Source organism: Euprymna scolopes, chromosome 3, assembly GCF_053919585.1.
Source record: "Euprymna scolopes isolate OS-2025 chromosome 3, ASM5391958v1, whole genome shotgun sequence".
Taxonomy (NCBI): domain Eukaryota; kingdom Metazoa; phylum Mollusca; class Cephalopoda; order Sepiida; family Sepiolidae; genus Euprymna; species Euprymna scolopes.
Window position 1 is genome coordinate 83,889,762 of NC_136484.1, and position 20,521 is coordinate 83,910,282.

At 34.2% G+C, this 20,521-nt stretch overlaps 1 protein-coding gene across 2 annotated transcripts in view; it reads right to left on the bottom strand.

Annotated features, from left to right (window-relative positions):
• LOC145256618 (uncharacterized) overlaps positions 1 to 20,521 on the bottom strand; it is a 121,370-nt gene that overhangs the window by 32,172 nt on the left and 68,677 nt on the right. For both annotated transcript variants that reach the window (XM_080115589.1, XM_080115588.1), the window contains exons 6-8: positions 19,458 to 19,730; positions 14,959 to 15,035; positions 3,811 to 3,930 (exon numbers count right to left, since the gene is read on the bottom strand). In XM_080115589.1, the coding sequence (XP_079971715.1) occupies positions 3,811 to 3,930; positions 14,959 to 15,035; positions 19,458 to 19,730 (470 nt within the window). The remainder of the gene's footprint in view (positions 1 to 3,810; positions 3,931 to 14,958; positions 15,036 to 19,457; positions 19,731 to 20,521) is intronic.

Genomic DNA, 20,521 nt, shown 5'->3' on the forward strand with positions numbered 1-20,521 from the left:
TGTTTCCTTCGTCTTTTCTAATGGCCTCAATTCTAGAAAAGATATTAGTTTTCCAGCCGTGTTTTATCCATTCTTCAGCAAGTTGATTGATCCTCCAGCCACCACTTACTAAATCAGTTTATTACCTAATGTGGGGAGCGTGAGCATATTTTCTTGCTGTGTTTTTCTTGGATTGGGCCTATCCAACCACCTGTCTTAGTCCAAGTAAGCGCCAAAGTGGCATGTTGCATCTTGTGCCCTAATAAGACCTTGAACATGGTCTGCTCAACCACCAAGATCCTATCCTTAGGCATTACGGGTTGCCACCCACAGGTAACAGGTGGCCCCATGGAGGGACTTTTACTCTCTTCCTTGATTTTAATTTGATTTAAAAAATTTAAAAAGATTCTTTCTTAGCTTATCAAGTTCTTTCTATATATACCAATATTGAAATATTTTAAGCCATTTAAATTTTTTTCCTGTGTATTGCTACTTAAAACAGTTAATACCCCCCCTAAAAACACACAGAAATTAGCTGAACAAATTTTATTAATTGCTCTAAAACATTAGAATAGTTTAGAAATTTGAGTCACCTTTTACGTTAAATTTATATGTGAAACTCTAAATTCTAAAAGAATTCATATTTTCCTTCTTGACAAATTTTTAGGGTGTTCATACATAAAAAAAATCTCACTTTTAAGAGGATTTGCTGAAGACTTTCACATACTACTATTACAACAATAATTATTTTTATATAGTAAAATACTTAACTTCTATATTTATATGAAACTAAAAGTTTTAATATGACCAAAATATACAAATAAAACATCATAGTCAAATATATTTTAAATTTCTTTCAAATGTCTTTTTAAAAAAATATGCACTTACATTTTTGTTTGCGGACAAATTTTCAGCATTTGTCTGTATATAGTGCATGGAAGGAATATAAACTATATAAACTTAGGTGAGAAAATTATCTCAATTGTATTAATAACCTTTAATTATTTATTACTCGCTATAAGTTTTATTCACATATTGAGAATTTACTTTTACAGCCAGTAAACTCTACTAAACAGACAGGAGATTCTGACATCAAAGAAATGTTCAAAAAATTTTCTAGCATAAAAGTGTGAAAAATCTTGACGGCAGATAATTCATCAAAGTATTTTTGTCAGGTTTGTCAATACTGATGGATCTGGCAAAAGCCAAAATTTTATTTTATTTTTTGGCGCAAAGTAAAATATATTTTCATTATTTTCGTTTGAGTACCAACAATGTGAAATTAAGTTCAACATGTGTTTTTAAGGAATTATTTTTTGGATTCGGAAATTAAACAAATTTTTTTCCAAAAGTTACGATTTTTCCAATTGTCCCAACACTAATATATAACTAGCAGAACCTATGTACTGGTGTTGCCTGGTGGAAATATGACACAAAGCCAGAATAGCTATGGTCCTCATCTCCGAAAACAAAATAACTTTTAATTATTTAGTATATGAGTTCTGTAAATGATTGATAAACAGCTAAAATAATATCAACACAGAACACATGTAATTGGTCGTGATAGTTATTCTCAACTCAAAACAATTGCAGGCAGTAGATTCCACTATCTTGCATTGTCTGGCAGTGGTAGCTAGTGGAATCCACTGGCTGTCCTTGTTGGTGATTAGAGTTGTTTTAGGGCAGGTAATTGCCTTTACAACTGTCACTGTTAGTGCACGGCAGTTGGTATCGATCACTGTCATCCAGTGGCGTAGCGGGTGTGACTTATCTGCGGTAATTGGGGGGATAGTGATCTCTTTAGGTAGTTACTGTTAGTTGTGGCAGACACTATCAGTTATTGCTGTATTGAGGCAGTTACTTGTGTGCACTGGCTGCCTTAACTTTTTGTCACAGTCGTCAAGTGTTGATGAATGGCAGCCATGATAGATGTAGAGTTCACTGCGTTGGTGTAATTGTTACATCACAACATGTGTTATGTAAGTATTCAGAATACGGACCATGCCATATTTTACATACTGTACTTCTACTGTATATAATTATTGCTTACTTAATTCTTAGGTGTTTCTCATGTTAAGACTGGGTTAATAAATAATGTTTGTACTTCAGCATAGTCCGTATTCTGCAAAATACATCCATGAGTAAAATGGTAGGAGACCGAGTGTGATCCGGCATGTTTATTTATACACAATTTTTAAAAGCATATGATCTCTAAAAAACTATTAATTATAAAATTTATTTTGAAATACTTCTTGATATGCCCAGTTACGTTTTGTTAATGAAGGTGAAAATCTGTGCAAACTATGGCGGCAATCTGAAAACTTTGGTGATAGTATGTTATGAATGTACATTTCAAAGAAATTGAAAGGAATTTTGAAGCATTTAAACTGATGACTACCCATTATTCAATCAATTTCATATTCCGTAAACTTCCCATAAGAATTTGTCAATATAAGTTTTATGTAGGAGAAGGAAGAAATGAAAGAAACAAATAATAGGAAGCCACCAGTGTGCCAGTCAGTAAAAAAAACCAGCATCTGTGTTTATGTATGGGCATCAGATAATGATTGAACAACAAAAAGATGGCAGATGATACGAAAAAGATGAAGAATACGAAAAATACAATGAAAAATAAGAAAACATCGAAGATGAAAAAGATGGAGAAGACTAATAAAATAGCATGTCCCTTAAACATCTCATAAGAAATTGTGTGTAAATTTAGGATAAAAGAAAAAAAACGGAGAAAAAGATGACTAATAGCATGTCCCTTAAACATCTCATAAGAAATTGTGTGTAAATTTAGGATAAAAGAAAAAAAACGGAGAAAAAGATGACTAATAGCATGTCCCTTAAACATCTCATAAGAAATTGTGTGTAAATTTAGGATAAAAGAAAAAAAAAACGGAGAAAAAGATGACTAATAGCATGTCCGGTAAGCGTTCCGTAAATATTTAAACCATCGATTGTCATGGCTACCTGAAAATTCATCATTCAAACTCTTCGACCTAACATTCAGAGGTAACATGAATTGAAGACAATGTCCTATATCTCTATAAAGTTGGAATAAAGAAGACAGTTTCCTATATCTCTATAAAAACATCATGCATGGAATATTGGTGTCACATCTGGGCTGAAGCCTACAACTACTAGTCTTCCTATTTCTCATGAAATAAGATCCACAAAAGAGTCTCCAATCTAAAAGCCCCTGCACTGTCAACCATGCCTTCACGGTAGATGTCTCCAAATGCTGGAAAGCTTTCTACTTTAATAGTTTTTCTCCTCAGACTGCAACCTTTGGAATTCGCCCATGCTCCCTGTTTCCCTACTTCTGATTGTACTTACAGGCAGAAACTTAAATGTTATGTGAACAGACATCTCACTGCTCCACTCCCTACATAGGATGTGTCTGTAAGTATGGTCCCTAATTCTCAGTAGCCTCTTACATCTAAATGGCAATGAGTACCTGTTTGGCGTGAATAAAATTTTGCAAAAAATTTCACAAAATTGTTGCGTGAATGACCTCCAACTTTTCTGTAGATTGCCATTTTGTTTGTGCTTTTTATGAATAGATCGTCCTAAACCAATTCTCTCCATGACTTAAATGGACTACTTGGTCCATCAACATAATCATGATACATTTAATATCCAGAGCTATGCCAAATATACATGTTTACTCTAATATGGCAAAAAAATTTTTAAATAAAATTAATTTTATATAATGCTAATCTAAAATCAGATTTTCTAACCAACATCATTTATTCCCTAAATTTTTTATTGATTATCTTTTTTCACAATATTTTTGTTTTGAAAGCAAAAACATCATTTACTTACATCTCTAGTTTGGTTGACGAACTTATCAAATTCTTCTTGATTCCGACAATAAAATCCTATTGTACAGCTTGGGTCCATCTCTTCAAATGGTAATTTTCTGGGAGTTATACAATGGAATGACTACAACAGAATAAAAATAGTATTTAATGAAGAAACAATAAAATATAAGTCTAAAAATTATATTAAGCTAGAAGGGAAAAAAATAAAAAATTATCAGATGAAGTATAGCAAAGACCATATTCTTATGAGAAAAACAGAAAGAAGAAGACAGTTGAATAAAATAATTTATAAAATTATGAATTTTGTACAAATATTACATACTGTCTATATAACTTGTGTATACATAACGTAGCTCTGATGTATGCATAATGCAAAAATCAATACGTTACATAGTGGTGTGTATATGTAAGGAGTCTGTTGTGTAAGCATCTATAGGACCTATATATATCTGCCTGTGAATGTATATATCTGTGTTCATGCAAATGTGTCCTTTTCTGTGTATGCATGTGTCAGTGTTTAGACATTTTAAACAAACAGTTAACAAAACGTGTGTATAAAGGAAACAATGATTCTACGTTGATGAACACAACTTTTTTAACAAAATGTAAATTCTTTTTGTGGGGTGCTGAGATAAGGCACATACCATGTCCACTGGTTCCCTTTTCTCAGATCTGAAATGCTGTAATAAAGATTTCCTCCGAAGGAAACACCAGTCGACAAGTTATATTTTACATATAAATGTTACTTCTTATGGGTCATGTCTTCCTTTGGAGTCACAATGTTCTCTGGATTTTACATGTTGCTACGTATGCTCGAATATACTTCCGTAGACCTAAAGGAGACAACTGATCACAGAGTTGATTCCTGGAAAAATTACCTGATTCACATCTGCCTTCCTAACTCTCTGCTTGACTCACATGTTTTTGCGTATTAAACTAGCAACATGACACAGATCCAGAGCAGAATTGTTAAAAGATCCCACCTCCCTCAAAAATAAATTAAACTACGGTTGTTGTTGGTGGCCACTACCGTTCCTGGAAAATAGGGGACACTGTAGGCTGTGGCCCAAATGTAATAATCTGGCTTCCTCTGTTGGGCATTGTTTTCCAGTGGCAGCTAGTGGAAGCCACAGTTTGTGATTGCCAGCAGTTGGTTACTGGTGATTAGCGCTGGTTTTGGGCAATAACCTGCAGGTACTGGCTGAGTATAAAAAAAGCATTTAAGGGAAAAACATTATTACATGCTTATTTGCCATGCCTACATCAGTATAACTTGAAAAAATTATGAAAAATGGTCTATTAGAAAAATAATAATGAGTAAAAACAGAAGTTTTCGAAATTATTCTCTCTTAGATTGAGCAAAATCAGTGGTAGATAACTACCTTCTACCGATGACAGTATTTTTTTCAAGTCTGCCATCGTTTTTCTTCTCAGTATATTGCATGCATTTTTTTTTCTAAAAGTAGTTGTAGCACATCTTCTAAATAAAATACACCACAGAAAGTAAAAATGGCAAAAAAGCAAATAAATGCTTCCATGGGCAATAAAATTTACTTTGAAACCTACTTGCATAATATTTTTGTGTTTTAACTTATTTCTAAAAAAGTGTTGACATAATAAATCACAGCTTTGAAGCCTAGGTAATCTGTCAAGAATATAAAATTAAATCAAATCATCAACAGGAATAAAAAATGCAAAAAAAAAACCCCAAAAAACAAACATAACATCATTAAAGTCTTGATAATCGCTAAAAAATTGAAACTTAAATATTGCATTGAAGAGGAAGAATCACACGGTTAGATAAGAGTACATACCTCGCTTGCTTCAATATTTATACTCCATAGTAAAAAATAACCAGAAACATGAATTGTTAGCGTAGAGTAAAAAAAAAAAAAAAAAAACGCACAAGACGTTCTCTTTTATTTACATTGGAATTAAAACAAAAAAGTACAAAGGGAGATAATCCCTACAGAATTTTCTTAGAACAAGAGCAGATAACTCTTTTAGACTGTTAGACATTGATATTTTTAACACTCCTTCCCCAATTGCTGACTAAATTTCCAGTTCTTTAAGACCTAACAGTTCCCTGAGCTTCATAAACTGTGTGCTCAGAAGTCCTTTTGTTAGTATGTCTGCTACCAATAGCTTTTCGTCCACTGGGCAATTCCATAAGATCCCATACTTTATAAGTATGTAAGGAGGAAATTCCATTGCTTTCATCCATTCATTTTTCTCAGGACTGGAAAGTGCTTCTCTCATTGTCAATGGGTCATTTAAACTATGAGCTATGTAAACCCATTCACCATATCTATCTGGAGTTTTCTTTATTCTTGATGATCTTTGAGGTACTGTTTCCTGTGTGTGTTTCACTAGGTCCTTCCACCTCCTGCAAGTTGTCATCATCATCATCATCATAGCTGTCTTGATATTCAATTTCTACTGGAGATGGATTTGCTACTTCCTTTTCCTCCTGTTCAGCTATTGAACCTGTTTCATTGAATATGACATCTTTGCTATGGAATACTCTAGATTTTCTGGTATCAGAGTCTGTACCCCTTTACGCTAATACCATAGCCAAGAAATATGCTTTTCTTTGCTTTGGAATCCATTTTAAATCTTTCATCCTTTGGTACGTGGACAAAAGCATTACATCCAAAAATGCATAAATGTTTCACATTAGGTTTGCGACCCTTCAATACTTCATATGGCGTCATACCTTGTACAGCAGTTGTTGGGCTCCGGTTTCAAATATATGAAGCCGTGGATAAGGCCTCTGCCCAAAATTTCTTAGGCAGCTTCAAATCTGATAACATTGCTCGCACTGTTTCAACTAATGTTCGATTCATTCTTTCGGCTACTCCATTTTGCTCTGGAGTTTTGGGAACAATATATTCATGTTGAATACCCTCTCTTTTCAAATAATCTTCAAATTCTCTTGAGTGTATTCTTCACCATTGTCAGTGCGTAGGTTTTTATATTTTGCAAAGTTAATTTCTCAACCATGGCTTAGGGAACATTTTAAATGCGTCTCTCTTGTGCTTGAGCACGTATATCCAAACAAATCTTGATTTATCATCAATAAATGTTATGAAATATTCAACGCCACCAAGCGATTTTGTCTCTATCCTTCCACAAACATCGCTATGCACGATTCCTAGGAGTTGAGTGGCTTGCTTTCCACCAGATTTTGGAAATGAGGAACGATAGTGTTTTCCATCGACGCAAGGTTCACAAAAGTTTATATCCTTGGTTACATCATAGTCAAAGCCAGTTACGAGCTGGTCCTTTACTAGTTTTTGTAAACTATTTTCTCCAAGGTGGCCAAAACGTCTATGCCAGATCTCCTCTTTTGTGATACTACCTAAGCAGGAGTTCGCTGCATGGGTTGCTTCATTTACGTCACTTCAGTTTAAATAAAAGATGCCCACAATGTTTGAACCTGTAGTCACTATTTTTTGTCTGTTATCCAGTATTTGACATCCTAAGTTATCAAAAATACATGTTTTCCAGATTTAATGGCTCTAGAAACACTTAATAAATTGTCAGACAATTTAGGAACATATAAAGTATCATATAACCTGCATTTTTGGTATTTCCCATCTGGTACGTTCACATTCAGTTCTATTGTTCCTGTTCCTAGTGCCTAAACAGAGAATCACTCACCAAAAGTAATTTCCTCTGTTACATCCAATTTTCTGAAATTTATGAATTTCTCAACATCATGACACATGTGACATGTTGCTCCGGAGTCCACAATCCAGTTGCTCCTTTTATCCTTGGATAATAACGCATGATGTGTGAGGAGTCCAACAACGCAATCACTAGTCACTTGATTCACCCTGTGTTTTCTTAGTGAAAAAAACTTTCTTTTTCCGAGGGTTCGACTTGAAATTGCCATTATTTTTAAGCGACAATCACGTTTAATGTACCCATTCTTCCCACAGTGATAACACTTTGACCCCCTTTTGTTAATGTGGTGTTTAGACGCCATGGCTTTCAATTCGGTATCATTTAGTTCCCTCTCTTTAATCTTGGTTTCCCATGCAGCAATCGTTCAGTGACTAACACCCATTTAGAAACGTCCTGGCTTGCTTCGAGTGCTGTTACCAACATATTATAAGAGTCTGGGAGAGTAGCAGAAGATGAAAAACTCTATCCTTCTCATCAATTGAATCGCCAATGACTGCTAATTTATCAAATATTTCCATCATAGTTTTGATGTGTTCATGTACGGAATCGCCGTCTTTTAATTTAAGAGAATATAATTTTCTCTCAATGCTAACTTGTTCGCCCATGTTTTCTTTTGAAACTGATTAGACAATTTCTCCCGCACTACTGCGGGATCGTCAGGGTCTCCAAGTAAATATAAGAGTGAAGTTTCCACCAATAGCACAATCGTCACTAATGCACAATCCCTTCTTGATAAATATTTTACGTGCGATGCAGAATCTATTCGTTTATCGGGAACGATTTCCGTTTCATTAACAATGTTCCATAAACCATCCTTAAAGCCATTTTACATTGAACCTTCCAAGTATTATAATTTGTACCATTCAGTGGCACCAAGTTACTAAGTTTTGTTTCCAGCGCCATTGTACATTTAAAAGCAATACAAAACTTTCACTACAACAAAATTCAAGATGGCTGAACAAAAAAAAAAAAAAAACTGTCACACGTGTTCTATTATCTTCAAGATGTTGACTGGACCCATAACCAATGAAGAGAAATAATCAAACGGTTAGACAAGTGTACATACCTCGCTTGCTTCAATCTTTATACTCCATAGTAAAAAATAACCAGAAACATGAATTGTTAGTTTAGAGTAAAAAAACGCACGAGACGTTCTCTTTTACATTGGAATTAAAACAAAAAGTACAAAGGGAGATACTCCCTACAGAATTATCTTAGAAGAAGAGCAAATAAATCTTTTAGACTGTTAGACATTGATATTTTTAACATGTATAACTGTAAAAGAAATTGTTTTTAGGGCTGTTTTGATAGGTGAAGGTGGGGAGTAGCTGTCAGTATTTTGTGCATATTTACATTCCCAAACCAATGCTGTTTTTACATTTTGATAGTGTTCTGTCCAAGCAAGGAAAGTGTAATATGTGTTTTTTGTTTTTTTTTTTGCATTTTCATCTCAAACAAGGCACAGTGCCACTTTGATGTAGGGGAATACTATCTGGGACATAATTTGTAGGTGTACTATGTCGGGAGCTGAGCAGTAAGATGTCCGTTTACATTACACTTGAACTTCTGCATGTCAGTAGAGTTAGGGAAGCAGGAACTCAGAAGGGAATTCCAAAGTCCTAGAGAAGAAACTATAAGAGTAAAAGGCTTTCATACATCTAAGAATTTTTATTGTGTAGGGTTGGATTTTGCTGCTTTCAGGTTTATCAGGGAATTTACGTCAAGGGGATATGAGGGCTTGTAGTTCGTTGGAGTGTCTACCATTAAAGTATTTTTAAAACAGGCAGAGGGATGCAACATTTAGTTGATGGGACAGCGGTTGAAACTTAGCTGACAGTGCAGGACCTATTAGGTTGGTGACTCTTTTTTTGAACCCTGTTCAAGAGGGAGAGACTAGTAACAGATGCACCAGCTCAAATGTGGCAACAATACTTCATACATGGATGAATGGAAATCAAAGGAAATTTGCACAATTTACAGACTGACCCATCTTTAAAAGGTTGTATCTTCAGATCTTTTAAAGATATAAAATTTTGAACATATTATCATAATAACAGGAAGGCTCAGTTATCATTATTTACGATTATCTCACTTATGGACTAATTAGCATACTAATAAGCATATTCCAGTTTAATTTTAACAACTTTAAGTAGAAACATCATAGAAAAGCTAAGAAAATGGTAAGTAAGGCTTTATCATCATAAGAAATATTATTCTGATGGACATTATAATTTGCCATTATAACATCATGAAAAATCCAAGATGGTGACCGGGAAATCCAAGATGGCGATCAAAATCCAAATGGGCACGATTACACGATTAAAAGAAATTATTAACAAAATATGGCTTGTAGCATACCAAATTAAAGGAAATTTTTTACAGATCAAAATTGTTTTCACGTACATTAGACTAATTAGCATAATTAAGTTTCATCTTAACGGCTTAAAGTAGAAGCATCATAAAAACATTTAAAACATGGGAGGTAAGGCTTTACATGTATCATCACACAAAATGTTATTCTGATGGATATTATCATTTACAATCATTACACCAGGAAAAATCCAAAATGGCAACCACGAAATCCAAGATGGCTACCACAACACAATTCAAAGAAATTATTAACAAAATATGGCTTGTAGTATATGAAAGGAAATTTTGCACAGATTACAATTATGTTTTCAAGTACATAAAACTAATTAGTATAATTAAATTTAATTTTAATGTCTTCGAGTTACTGTGACAATTATCGAGTGAGTTTCTACCACTATTTTGTATAATTTTTTATTTTTAAGTCATTGCCGAGACTTCAAGCAACATTGTGGCCATTTTTTCTTGTTCTCATGTAATGCTCGACACAATTTGTTTTTTTAACAGTATAAACATTTACAACACCAAATATTTATCAAGGTAGATAGAAAAGTAACTTGCTTTTGGTAACATTTTCTTGTTATATATCTGTTTTTGACCACTTTTTCATACCTCTGTGGATTGTAAAACAAACCTAATAAAAGTTATTCTTTCACTTAACTGGATAAATGATTTATGCATTTTAACTCATTTAAAAGTGTGGTCATTGTTGGTTATTATTTTTTAAAGAATTTATTTTTTTAAATATTCTTTTCCTTTCCATAATTAAAAATTTACGTTTTCTTAATAACAACAAAAACAAAATTAATACTTTATGTTCATGAATTAGTTTACAAACGATCTGTTAACAGATTTTTTGTGCACGTCTTGGCACACAAAAATTCTCACGTTTACATGTGGTTGTCACTACTTTTACTTGTGCATATTATTGAAAAACACTTTCCCGCAACCAACCCCTTACACAAAATCTTCATTAAAAATACCTTGAAGTTATCTTACAGTTGTTGCGAGAATTTAGAGATGATAATTAAAGCACATAACAAAATACTAAATAAAAACAATGTAAACAAGAACAAAATAAACAATAAAAAAAGTAGACACCATGACAAAAATAAAACCAACACTAGCAGAAATAATAATAATAATAACAATAATAAGCAACAATATTTGCGAAAGAAAACCCGAATAACAAGAAATATTACGTAGGCATGACTTCCTTAGATTTCAAAACCCAATACTATGACCACAAAAGTACATTCAAAAATAAAAAAAACACCGTATAAAAACAACACTAGCGAATAAATACTGGGAACTCAAAGAAAGCGGACATTCGCCGGTAGTCGAATGGAAAATAATAAGACAAGCTACCACGTGCAGACATTTAGATGACCCATGTAAATCATGCCTTCATGAAAAATTTGCTATCCTGTACTTTAAAGAACCCCAAAATCTATTAAACTGTAGACGAGAAATAGCAAACAACTGTGTTCACAAAATAAAACTTACTCTAGGATAGCGATACAAAATAGCTTTAAAACTAACAAAACAATAGAAAACAAACAAATAAATAAATTAAATAAACATGAATATACATAAACGATCACACATATATGTGTATATATATATATATATGTGTGTGTGTGTGTGTGTGTGTGCATGTATGTGTGTACACATATGTATATTTATATATATATAAAAAAAAAAAAGAAAGAAAGAAGGGAGGAAAATCGTCTGCCTTAAACCACTAACCTAGTTCTAAAACAGATCCTTTGTTCGATAAAATGCATGCCCATTGGCTGATAGGAAGGGGCGTGGTGGATACAAAACAGAGGCACTTAACATATGTGAACACCTTCAGGAACCACCAATGTTCACAATCAACCAACAGCCACTGAAAAACACTCAAGAGTTTACTTATCTTGGCTCAGTGCTCACTGACTCCTGTGACCTAACAAGTGAGGTCCAACGGCGCATTGGTCTGGCTGCTGCAGCCTTTGGTAGACTCTCGCACAGAGTTTTTATGAACCGTAACCTCACCACCACCACCAAGGTTTCTGTCTATAGAGCAATCTGTCTCTCCATCCTCTTGTATGGCAGCGAGTCATGGGTGCCTTATAGACGCCACCTGAAAAAGCTAGAAGCATTTCATACCAACTGCTTACAGCGTATACTAGGTTTAAAATGGTGGCACAGGGTGCCACACAATGAGATACGCAGGCGCACTCAAATGGACCCACTTGAAATAATTCTAACTAATAGACAACTTAGGTGGCTTGGTCACACCATCCGGATGCCAGCAGAAAGGCTCCCACGCAAGGTCCTCTACGGGGAACTTGCAGAGGGCAGACGCAACCCTGGGGGTCCACGTAAACGTTTCAAGGACCAACTGAAAACATCATTGAAAAAGTGTGGCATAGAATCCAACGCCATCGAACACGCTGCTGCTGATCGGAGAAAATGGCGAAACATCTGCCAAGAGGGCTTGGAAACTTTCACCTCCACCTATAAGGACCGAGCAGAGCGAAGAAGACACCAAAGGCACGCGGCGCAGTGGGCAGACGGCATCTTCCCTTGTGCTGCCTGCGGCCGTGTATGCAATTCACGAATTGGACTCCACAGTCACCAGCGAGTCCATCAGGCGTAATCTATCTGGGACTGTTAGGCATGGTGCAACGTCATCGTCGTCAGCGACGGACTACTGAAGAAGAAGAAGGAAGGTGGATACTAGAAAGCTGATTGGCTAACTAAAATCCTCAACATATATAAAAACGAGAAACAACCACAGAATTCGCGCATAAGCCTGACGAATCTTATAGTGGATGAAACGCCGAATATTCTGTGTAGCTTAATCGCCATATATATTTTATAAATTACTAACTAGCTCTACCTATGTATTGAGCACTTTTGAAGTAAATACTTAAAGTTTACGCATAAATCTATACTTTCGTATATTAATTTTATGTGAGTAAATGAAGTAGTTATATATATAGATATATATATATATATATATATAATTTACAGTATTGGCTAATAGCAATGTATGCTCTGAATGGAATTTAGCCTCTGTGCAGATTCTTTTTTTAAATTGCTATTGTTAGCCAACACTGTAAATTATATATATATATATATATATATATATATATATAACTGTAAAATATATATAAAAGGCAAAATGGGCGCAAGCATTTGTGTATGTTTGCAAAAGTCTTTTCAGATCAGGGTTCCGCTGTCAGTTAAATTCTGTGAGAAATTTTCCTATACTTCTGAGATCATAATATCTGAGATTCGTAAAGGACACCGTTTCTTTCCCTTTTTTTTTTGATCGAGTTAAAAAAAATTCCAACCGTGCCATCACCCTGAGTGTTTGTTTGTCTTTTTTATATAATAAAGCGAAACTATTCAAACGCAAACGACAAAACGGGAAGCTTACTTGACCCCAGCCAGGTTTAAAAGCAACATATAATAAAGCAGGAAGCTTACCTGGCCCCCAGCCAGGTTTAAAAGCAATGTTCATTTCTGCACGTGTGATGATTTCCATGATTCTTAAGTTAATTACCAACACGTTGAATTTACTATCCTCTTTGGCCTAATAGTTAGCGAGGAAGACTAATTACCCTACGTTTTATAGTTTGATCCCACCTCTCTGTCTTTTTTAATTCGTCCTTGTGCCAATATCCTCTACTGGGGAAAAAAGTTAATTACCAACTCATTGAATAGTGGTTAGTGTGGAAAATTAATTACCCACTTTTCTCTCTATCTTTTTTTCTTAACATCGCTTTGTCCTTATGCCAATATCCTCCACCCGGGCAACGCCAGCTACTCCTCGCTAGTTTATAAATATCCAACTGTAATCATGTTATTGTTTAACTAATTCTCCTCAATACATTCTTTTTGCTACTGAAAACATCTATTTCAATAACATTTTTTTTTCCATCACAGTGCCAACTTTTGCTTCAATTGCACTTACCAAAAGCCCAATATTTTATACAAACATTTAATATACAATTTTTATACTTTGATATAATTATACATTTTAAAAATTTGAAAACTTTGGACAAAATAAACAAAAAATGTATTGAAAAACTAAATTTTTATTATATTATGAAATAAAAAAGCAAAAATAAACTAATACAGTTCAAAAATAATTCAATACTGAATTGTATAGACTTTCCTCATTTTTTTATTTAAGTCTACATTTTAGTTCAATCTTTTCTAACTAATTTATTTTTGTGATTTATATTTCACTAGTGGGGGTACCCGGCATTGCCCGGGTGTTTATTGGTGTGTGTGTTGGAACAGGGGTGGGTAAATCAAAACAAAAGAATAAGCGAAGTAATAACCCTGTTTAAATATTATTAAAAAAATCGTTGCCCGGGTGTTTGTATTGGGGGGGAGGGGGGGCTTAAAAAAATTTTGGTAGGTAGGTAGGATCGAACCAAAAGAATTGAGGCAAAGGTGGAAAATAAAGTATGAAAAAAACGTGACACGTTTCCACTCGGCCAGCAAGAAAGAGTAACTGAAACACATTTGAATTTATTTAATTGATAAGTGTCCACACTTATTGAGGTCAAATAGAAGTAGCGGAGTTAACTTTTACTGGGGGGCAGTTTTTTTTGGGTTTGTTTACCCAACTTGGCTGGTTTTGTTTCCCCAAGATGTTGGGGGGGGGGGGGCAGCTCCCAATAAAAAGGGGATTGTTCAAATTGAATAACAATTGTCTGATATAAGGAGTTTCCCCCCGCACTGATCAAAGCTGATTGCTTTCTGGATGTTCCCGGCAATCGCGCTTTGAATTTAGATATTATTATCTAGTGGGTATATAAACACTTCTAAGCGATAGTAACCCCCCACCCCACCAAGAAGTCTGGCGAAAAAATCCTTTCTTGGACATACAAAACTCTCGTGCACGTTTTATCTTTTATATATATATATATATATATATATAGAAGATAGAACAACATTAATTTGCATTTTAGATCCAATGTTTTTAATAAGAATATGGGTTATACAATTATATCTTCAATCATATAAAATGTACAAAAATTGATGCATATTATTATATCAGCATTTGCTTATGAAAAATTTGACTTACTGAGAAAGTGAAATCTCCTGACATTACATCAACATTATCTTGACAATAATGAGGGTCAAGATAGATTAATTTCTTATCTGAAAAATAAAAATAAAAACAAATATAAGCATTTAAAATAACTTAATATTTATATATAAAAATGATTAATTGTTGATGTATTTTTTATTGTATAATTTGACTATTATACAGGTACCCGATTGTGAAAGAAAAAATCTTCTATAATAATCTATCTTCATATATATACAAGAATAAAAAAGCATTGGAAATGCAAAAGGATATAGGGATGGTATGCCAAAAAGTATACAAACAAGATAGCTATGAATGGCTAGGCACATGGAAATAGAATTGCATCCAAAGTATAGCCCTGTAGCTTTTCTCCAATCTTCATTCCGTGCCATCATTACAGTTGTAAAAAGCTATAGGGCTATACTTTGGATGCAATTCTATTTCCATGTGCCTAGCCATTCATAGCTATCTTGTTTGTATACTTTTTGGCATACCATTCCTATATCCTTTTGCATTTCCAATGCTTTTTTATTCTTGTTAATTAGTATTTTTACTTACAGTCTTATTTTTAAACTTACATTCATGATAGTATTGTCTTTTTTAGGAGGCGGCTCATTGCCGCCTTCATTAGTAGCAGGTCGCTTCCTGCTGGGTTTTAGGTCTTTGGGTTTTGGGCCTTAGGAGTTGCCTCTTGGTCCTCCATCGGTTCTATATTACATAGAGAGTGCTACCGCCTCTCTGATAAACAGTTAGAGTATTATAAAGTTCTAAAATGTTCATACCTTCACTATTAAATTTTTCTTGGTTCATTCTTTGGCATTTTGGCAAAGATTTGGCAGTTTCTGATATTTATATTTATAATAGTTTGTGCATGAGGCAGCTTTTTTCCCCTTGGGATCCCTGTTATACCGTGCTTTTGAGTCAGCACGTGAGGCAGCCTTCTTTTTTTCTGGTTCTTTGTTATAAAGAGCACGTGAGGCAGCTTTTTTTCCCTCGGAACCCCTGTTATACCGTGCTTTTGAGTCAGCACGTGAGGCAGCCTTCTTTTTTTCTGGTTCTTTGTTATAAAGAGCACGTGAGGCAGCCTTCTTTTTTTCTGGTTCTTTGTTATAAAGAGCACGTGAGGCAGCTTTTTTCTCCTCAGAATCCCTGTTATACCATGCTTTTGAGTCAGCACGTGAGGCAGCCTTCTTTTTTTCTGGTTCTTTGTTATAAAGAGCACGTGAGGCAGTTTTTTTCCCCTCGGGATCCCTGTTATACCGTGCTTTTGAGTCAGCACGTGAGGCAGCCTTCTTTGCCTCAGGATTTGCATGATACTTAATTTTTATTATTTCAGCATTTTTCTGATAGTATTCTTTTTGCTCAGATAATACCATGACTTTGTTTTTTTCATAGTCTATATTTCTCTGGGCTTTTTTACTACGTGCTGACTTTGGCATTTTTTATTAAATGTAAACATATAACACTTATGTGTATCTTACTATAATATCACTTATTTTATAGCAAGACAACTCTCGTAGAATTGAGATACTGCCCCGTCACCAATAGTTAAAGTGTGGAACGGTATATACACCAATAGTGTAGTTGTTATCTTTATATGAAGTCCTAATCAGTGACAGTGTGAGGTTACTTGGTTAATTTATTGTAGTTTATTTTAGAAAACTTACTTGTTTTTATTAGTAGATTGTGTATAGTAGCCACAATATCTAGTTATTTTTGTGGCTAGGGCTTGGATTTTGATTCTTTTTGGTCAGCTTCCAGTGAGTTCTTAGAAGATGACTTTCTTGCAGTTTCTTTTGCGGTTAATTTAACTTATTTCCTTTGGCGTTTGGTGAGTTCTTAGAAGAACTGGTCTGATCTACTTTTCTTAGCGAGCGAAGAGATTCAGCTGCATTTAACAATGGTTGCTATAGTGTATTTTTGCGCATGCGTGAGAATTTCAAGTTTCCTCCTTATTTTTCAATAGTTTGACAGTAGTCATGTGTCTTTCTGCCAAGAGCGACAGATGTCAGTGTTAGCCGTGATCGTCTAGAGGTTAGGACCCCACGTTGTGGCCGTGCTAACCTAGGTTCGAATCCTGGTCACAGCATTGACATTTTTTACATATTTTACAGTCCAAAATCTGAAGAATTATTTTTTTTACAACATTGTTTTTTGACGTCGTACTTGCTGATAGGTTACTCTTATAACAATTTTGATCAACTGAGATAAAGATTTCATGGTTTCATTAACGCTGGTGGGTTACTGTTTAAAGAAAAAACCTTAACGTTCACCTCAAATATTCAGCGTCCAAGAAATATAGGCCACTGGCAAACTGGAACGTCTGTGAGCATCCGGTGTATTATTTGGAGCTGTCCCTTTTGAGAGAAGTTCCGTGTTCGAAGTGGTCTGTCTACATTGGGTATATAGTGTTTAAAACTTGTTATTACACATAATCTTATTTAATTATGGAGTTAGCTAAAAACCGATGGGTCACTGCACTTCTCCGTGTAAAGAGCAGTCGATTGATGCTTGAACTGTTGTCAGAGACCGTTCGTACACCGAGATACATCGTCTCAAAAGAAAGAAGAAAGAAGAACAATTGGCCATTTTTGTACCCTTTTTTTTGCTCTCTTTTGACATTTTAACTGACGTTCTGACACTCGCTGGATTCGTAAGACGCTTCTCTGTAAGAATATGTGCTTTTTGAAACTTATAAGTTGATTTTAGTTGAGATTTGGATAGTTTTGTTTTGTAGGCGTATATAGGCGTGTACGGGCCATCCCTATATAGAGAGTGCTACCGCCTCTCTGATATATATATATATATATATATATATATATATATATATATATATATATATTTAGTAATGAGCACTTTTTCTTTCCCTGTATTTTAATTAAATTAGTAATTTTACTATTACATTAAAATACACTCTGCTCCTTAGACTATTGTTCTAATCTCTTTTAAAATATATATATATATATATATATATATAAGTGGAATTGTGTGTGTGTACATTTCCCTACCAAACTACTCTGTCAATTTTCAGTCTACTAACTCAAGATTTGACATAGGGAGTATTGAGATTCGAGAAAATATTTTTAATCAGTTTTCGGCCAGAAATTTGGCTGTCAAGGGGTCAAGTTCAACGATTTAACCTTTGAAAACTCCTCTGCAAATTTTGGGTCTAAACACTTGAAATTTTAGATGTAGTTTACTTGGACATGGATCAAACTTTTTAATCTGAGCCCAAAACAATAAATGTTAAGGGTCAAAATTGGGGTCAAAGTTTAAAAAAAAAACTTTGACCTCTGCGGTCTCTACCAAATTACTTGGTTAATTTTTGGTCTAAACATTCGAAATTTTACATAAAGTGTATTCAGACATAAGGCAAGCTTTTTAATTGGATTTTGGCTGAAAATTTGGCTGCCAAGGAGTTAAAGTTCAAAAGATTTGACCTTTGCAATCTCTAGCAAACTATTCAGCCAATTTTTGGTGTAAACAAAGGGTATGCAGACATACAGCAAGCTTTGTAATCAGTTTTGGGGCGAAAATTTGGCTGCCAAGAGGTCAAGGTTGAAAGAGTTGACCTTTGCAGACTCTACCACACTCCTCCGCTAATTTTGGGTCTAAACACTTGAAATTTTAGATGTAGGTTACCTGGACAGGAGTCAAACTTTTTAATATATATACATATGCACATAAAGTTAGGAACAGAACATAGGGCCCGAGCAAAGCCGGGCTGAACTGCTAGTATATATATATATATATATATATAAAAGTGACCTTGTCTGTATGTGCAGAACGGTCTCTACAAAACTATCCTGTCAATTTTTGGTCTACAGACATAAAACTTGATATGTAAGGGATTTGGACATGTGGAACAAATTCAATTTAGTTTTTAGCCAGTATAAATAATTATTAAGAGGTTAAAATTGAAAAAAATTGGAACTTGGCAGGTGTAAGTTAACTACACATGTTACTTCTACGTATGTGTAAGTTTGCATTTGTACCTTTAACAAAATTATTTTTTAAGTTTGAACTAATCTCAGGTAGTAAGAAATATTCTAGTTTCAATCAGGCAACCAAGTCATTTTTTTAAATTTTTTAAATCATTACTATAATATAATACAGCATCAGCTCTATAATACAAAATCTGCATGAATTAAAATATTTTTCTGTGTATTTTATGGCTGGGTAATGCCAGGCAGTGTGCTAATATGAATGTAGAAAAGAGGTTAGTGTTTTATTTATATGAGTACCGAATATGTCCTTACAAAAATAAATACATCACACAATGTAAACAAATATTGTATGCTCTGAATGGAATTTAGCCTCCTCCCCCTCTCAAATATATGCAAAACTGTGCAAATTCTTTTTTAAATTGCTATTGTTAGCCAATACTGTAAATTTGAGGAAAATGTAACATGTTTTCAAAAAAATTTAACTACAATTTTCAAAGTTATGAGCAGAAAGACAATGTGTCAAAATCTAAAAAGAAAATCTGTTACCTTGCCAGCCAACAAAATATAAGGAATGCTTTGGCTTGCCACCAATAATTCCAATGCAATGTTCCTCAGCAAGTAGATTCTGTAGACATGGAATGTAGACAGAGTTAAGTGACTCTCCTCCCAAACGAACAGGAATCAGTACAATAACAGCTCGTTTCCAGCTTTCATCAGTGTCACTCGGTGCATTAACACTGGCATCACTGCCATTGGGCATTTTCACTAGAGTGTTGTTGTTCCCAGACATGCACAGGTCTGCAACCTCCTGTAAGTAAACTGATTAAAGAAAAAAAATCATCAGAATCATGAAATACAATGTGAAAAAGAGAGATATATAACAAATAATGAATTTTTGTTAATTATCAGCACAAATGGCAGTAAAAAAATAGAAAAAAGTATTGCATGCTTTAAGTGATGATTTTCAACAAAGTCAAAAGTAAAATATTAAAGTCAATCCTAAATGTAAGCAACACATTAACTTATTTGTATTTTATTGGATTTTAACCTCTTTCCAATAAAAATTAATTAGGTATTTGAAATAAACAATTTATCATAAGTAAAAAATAGCATTGGTGATGAGAAAGACCAGAAAACAAATTAAGGAACTTGTTTTTCTAAATATTTATAGATATTCAAACAATGCTGTAATAAAAATCTCTTTTTTTACAATGATTTAGATGCTGCAAAAAATATGATCATCATCATATTTGGATTAATATCTGTTTTATATGCTGACATGTGTTGGATGGTATTTAGATATTGGCTTCTAACCTACCTCTGGCCAGGTCTTTATTTATCCCTTTCTTCAAAGTCAATTTTCATCACTTCCGCCTATGTTTTCCTGCTGACTGACTGATACTTTAACCATTCTACATGTACTGACCCAAGCACTTCATCAAGGATTTCAATGCAGCCAACAAAAATGTCTCCAGTTCTACACACATCTCCCTATACTGTCCAGATTTAATCTTCCTTACAGGAAATCAGATCTTATCCTTTAAGTTACACATCCATCATATTATCATCAGTTTTCAACCTCAACCCTCACTTCTATACATCACTTTTTT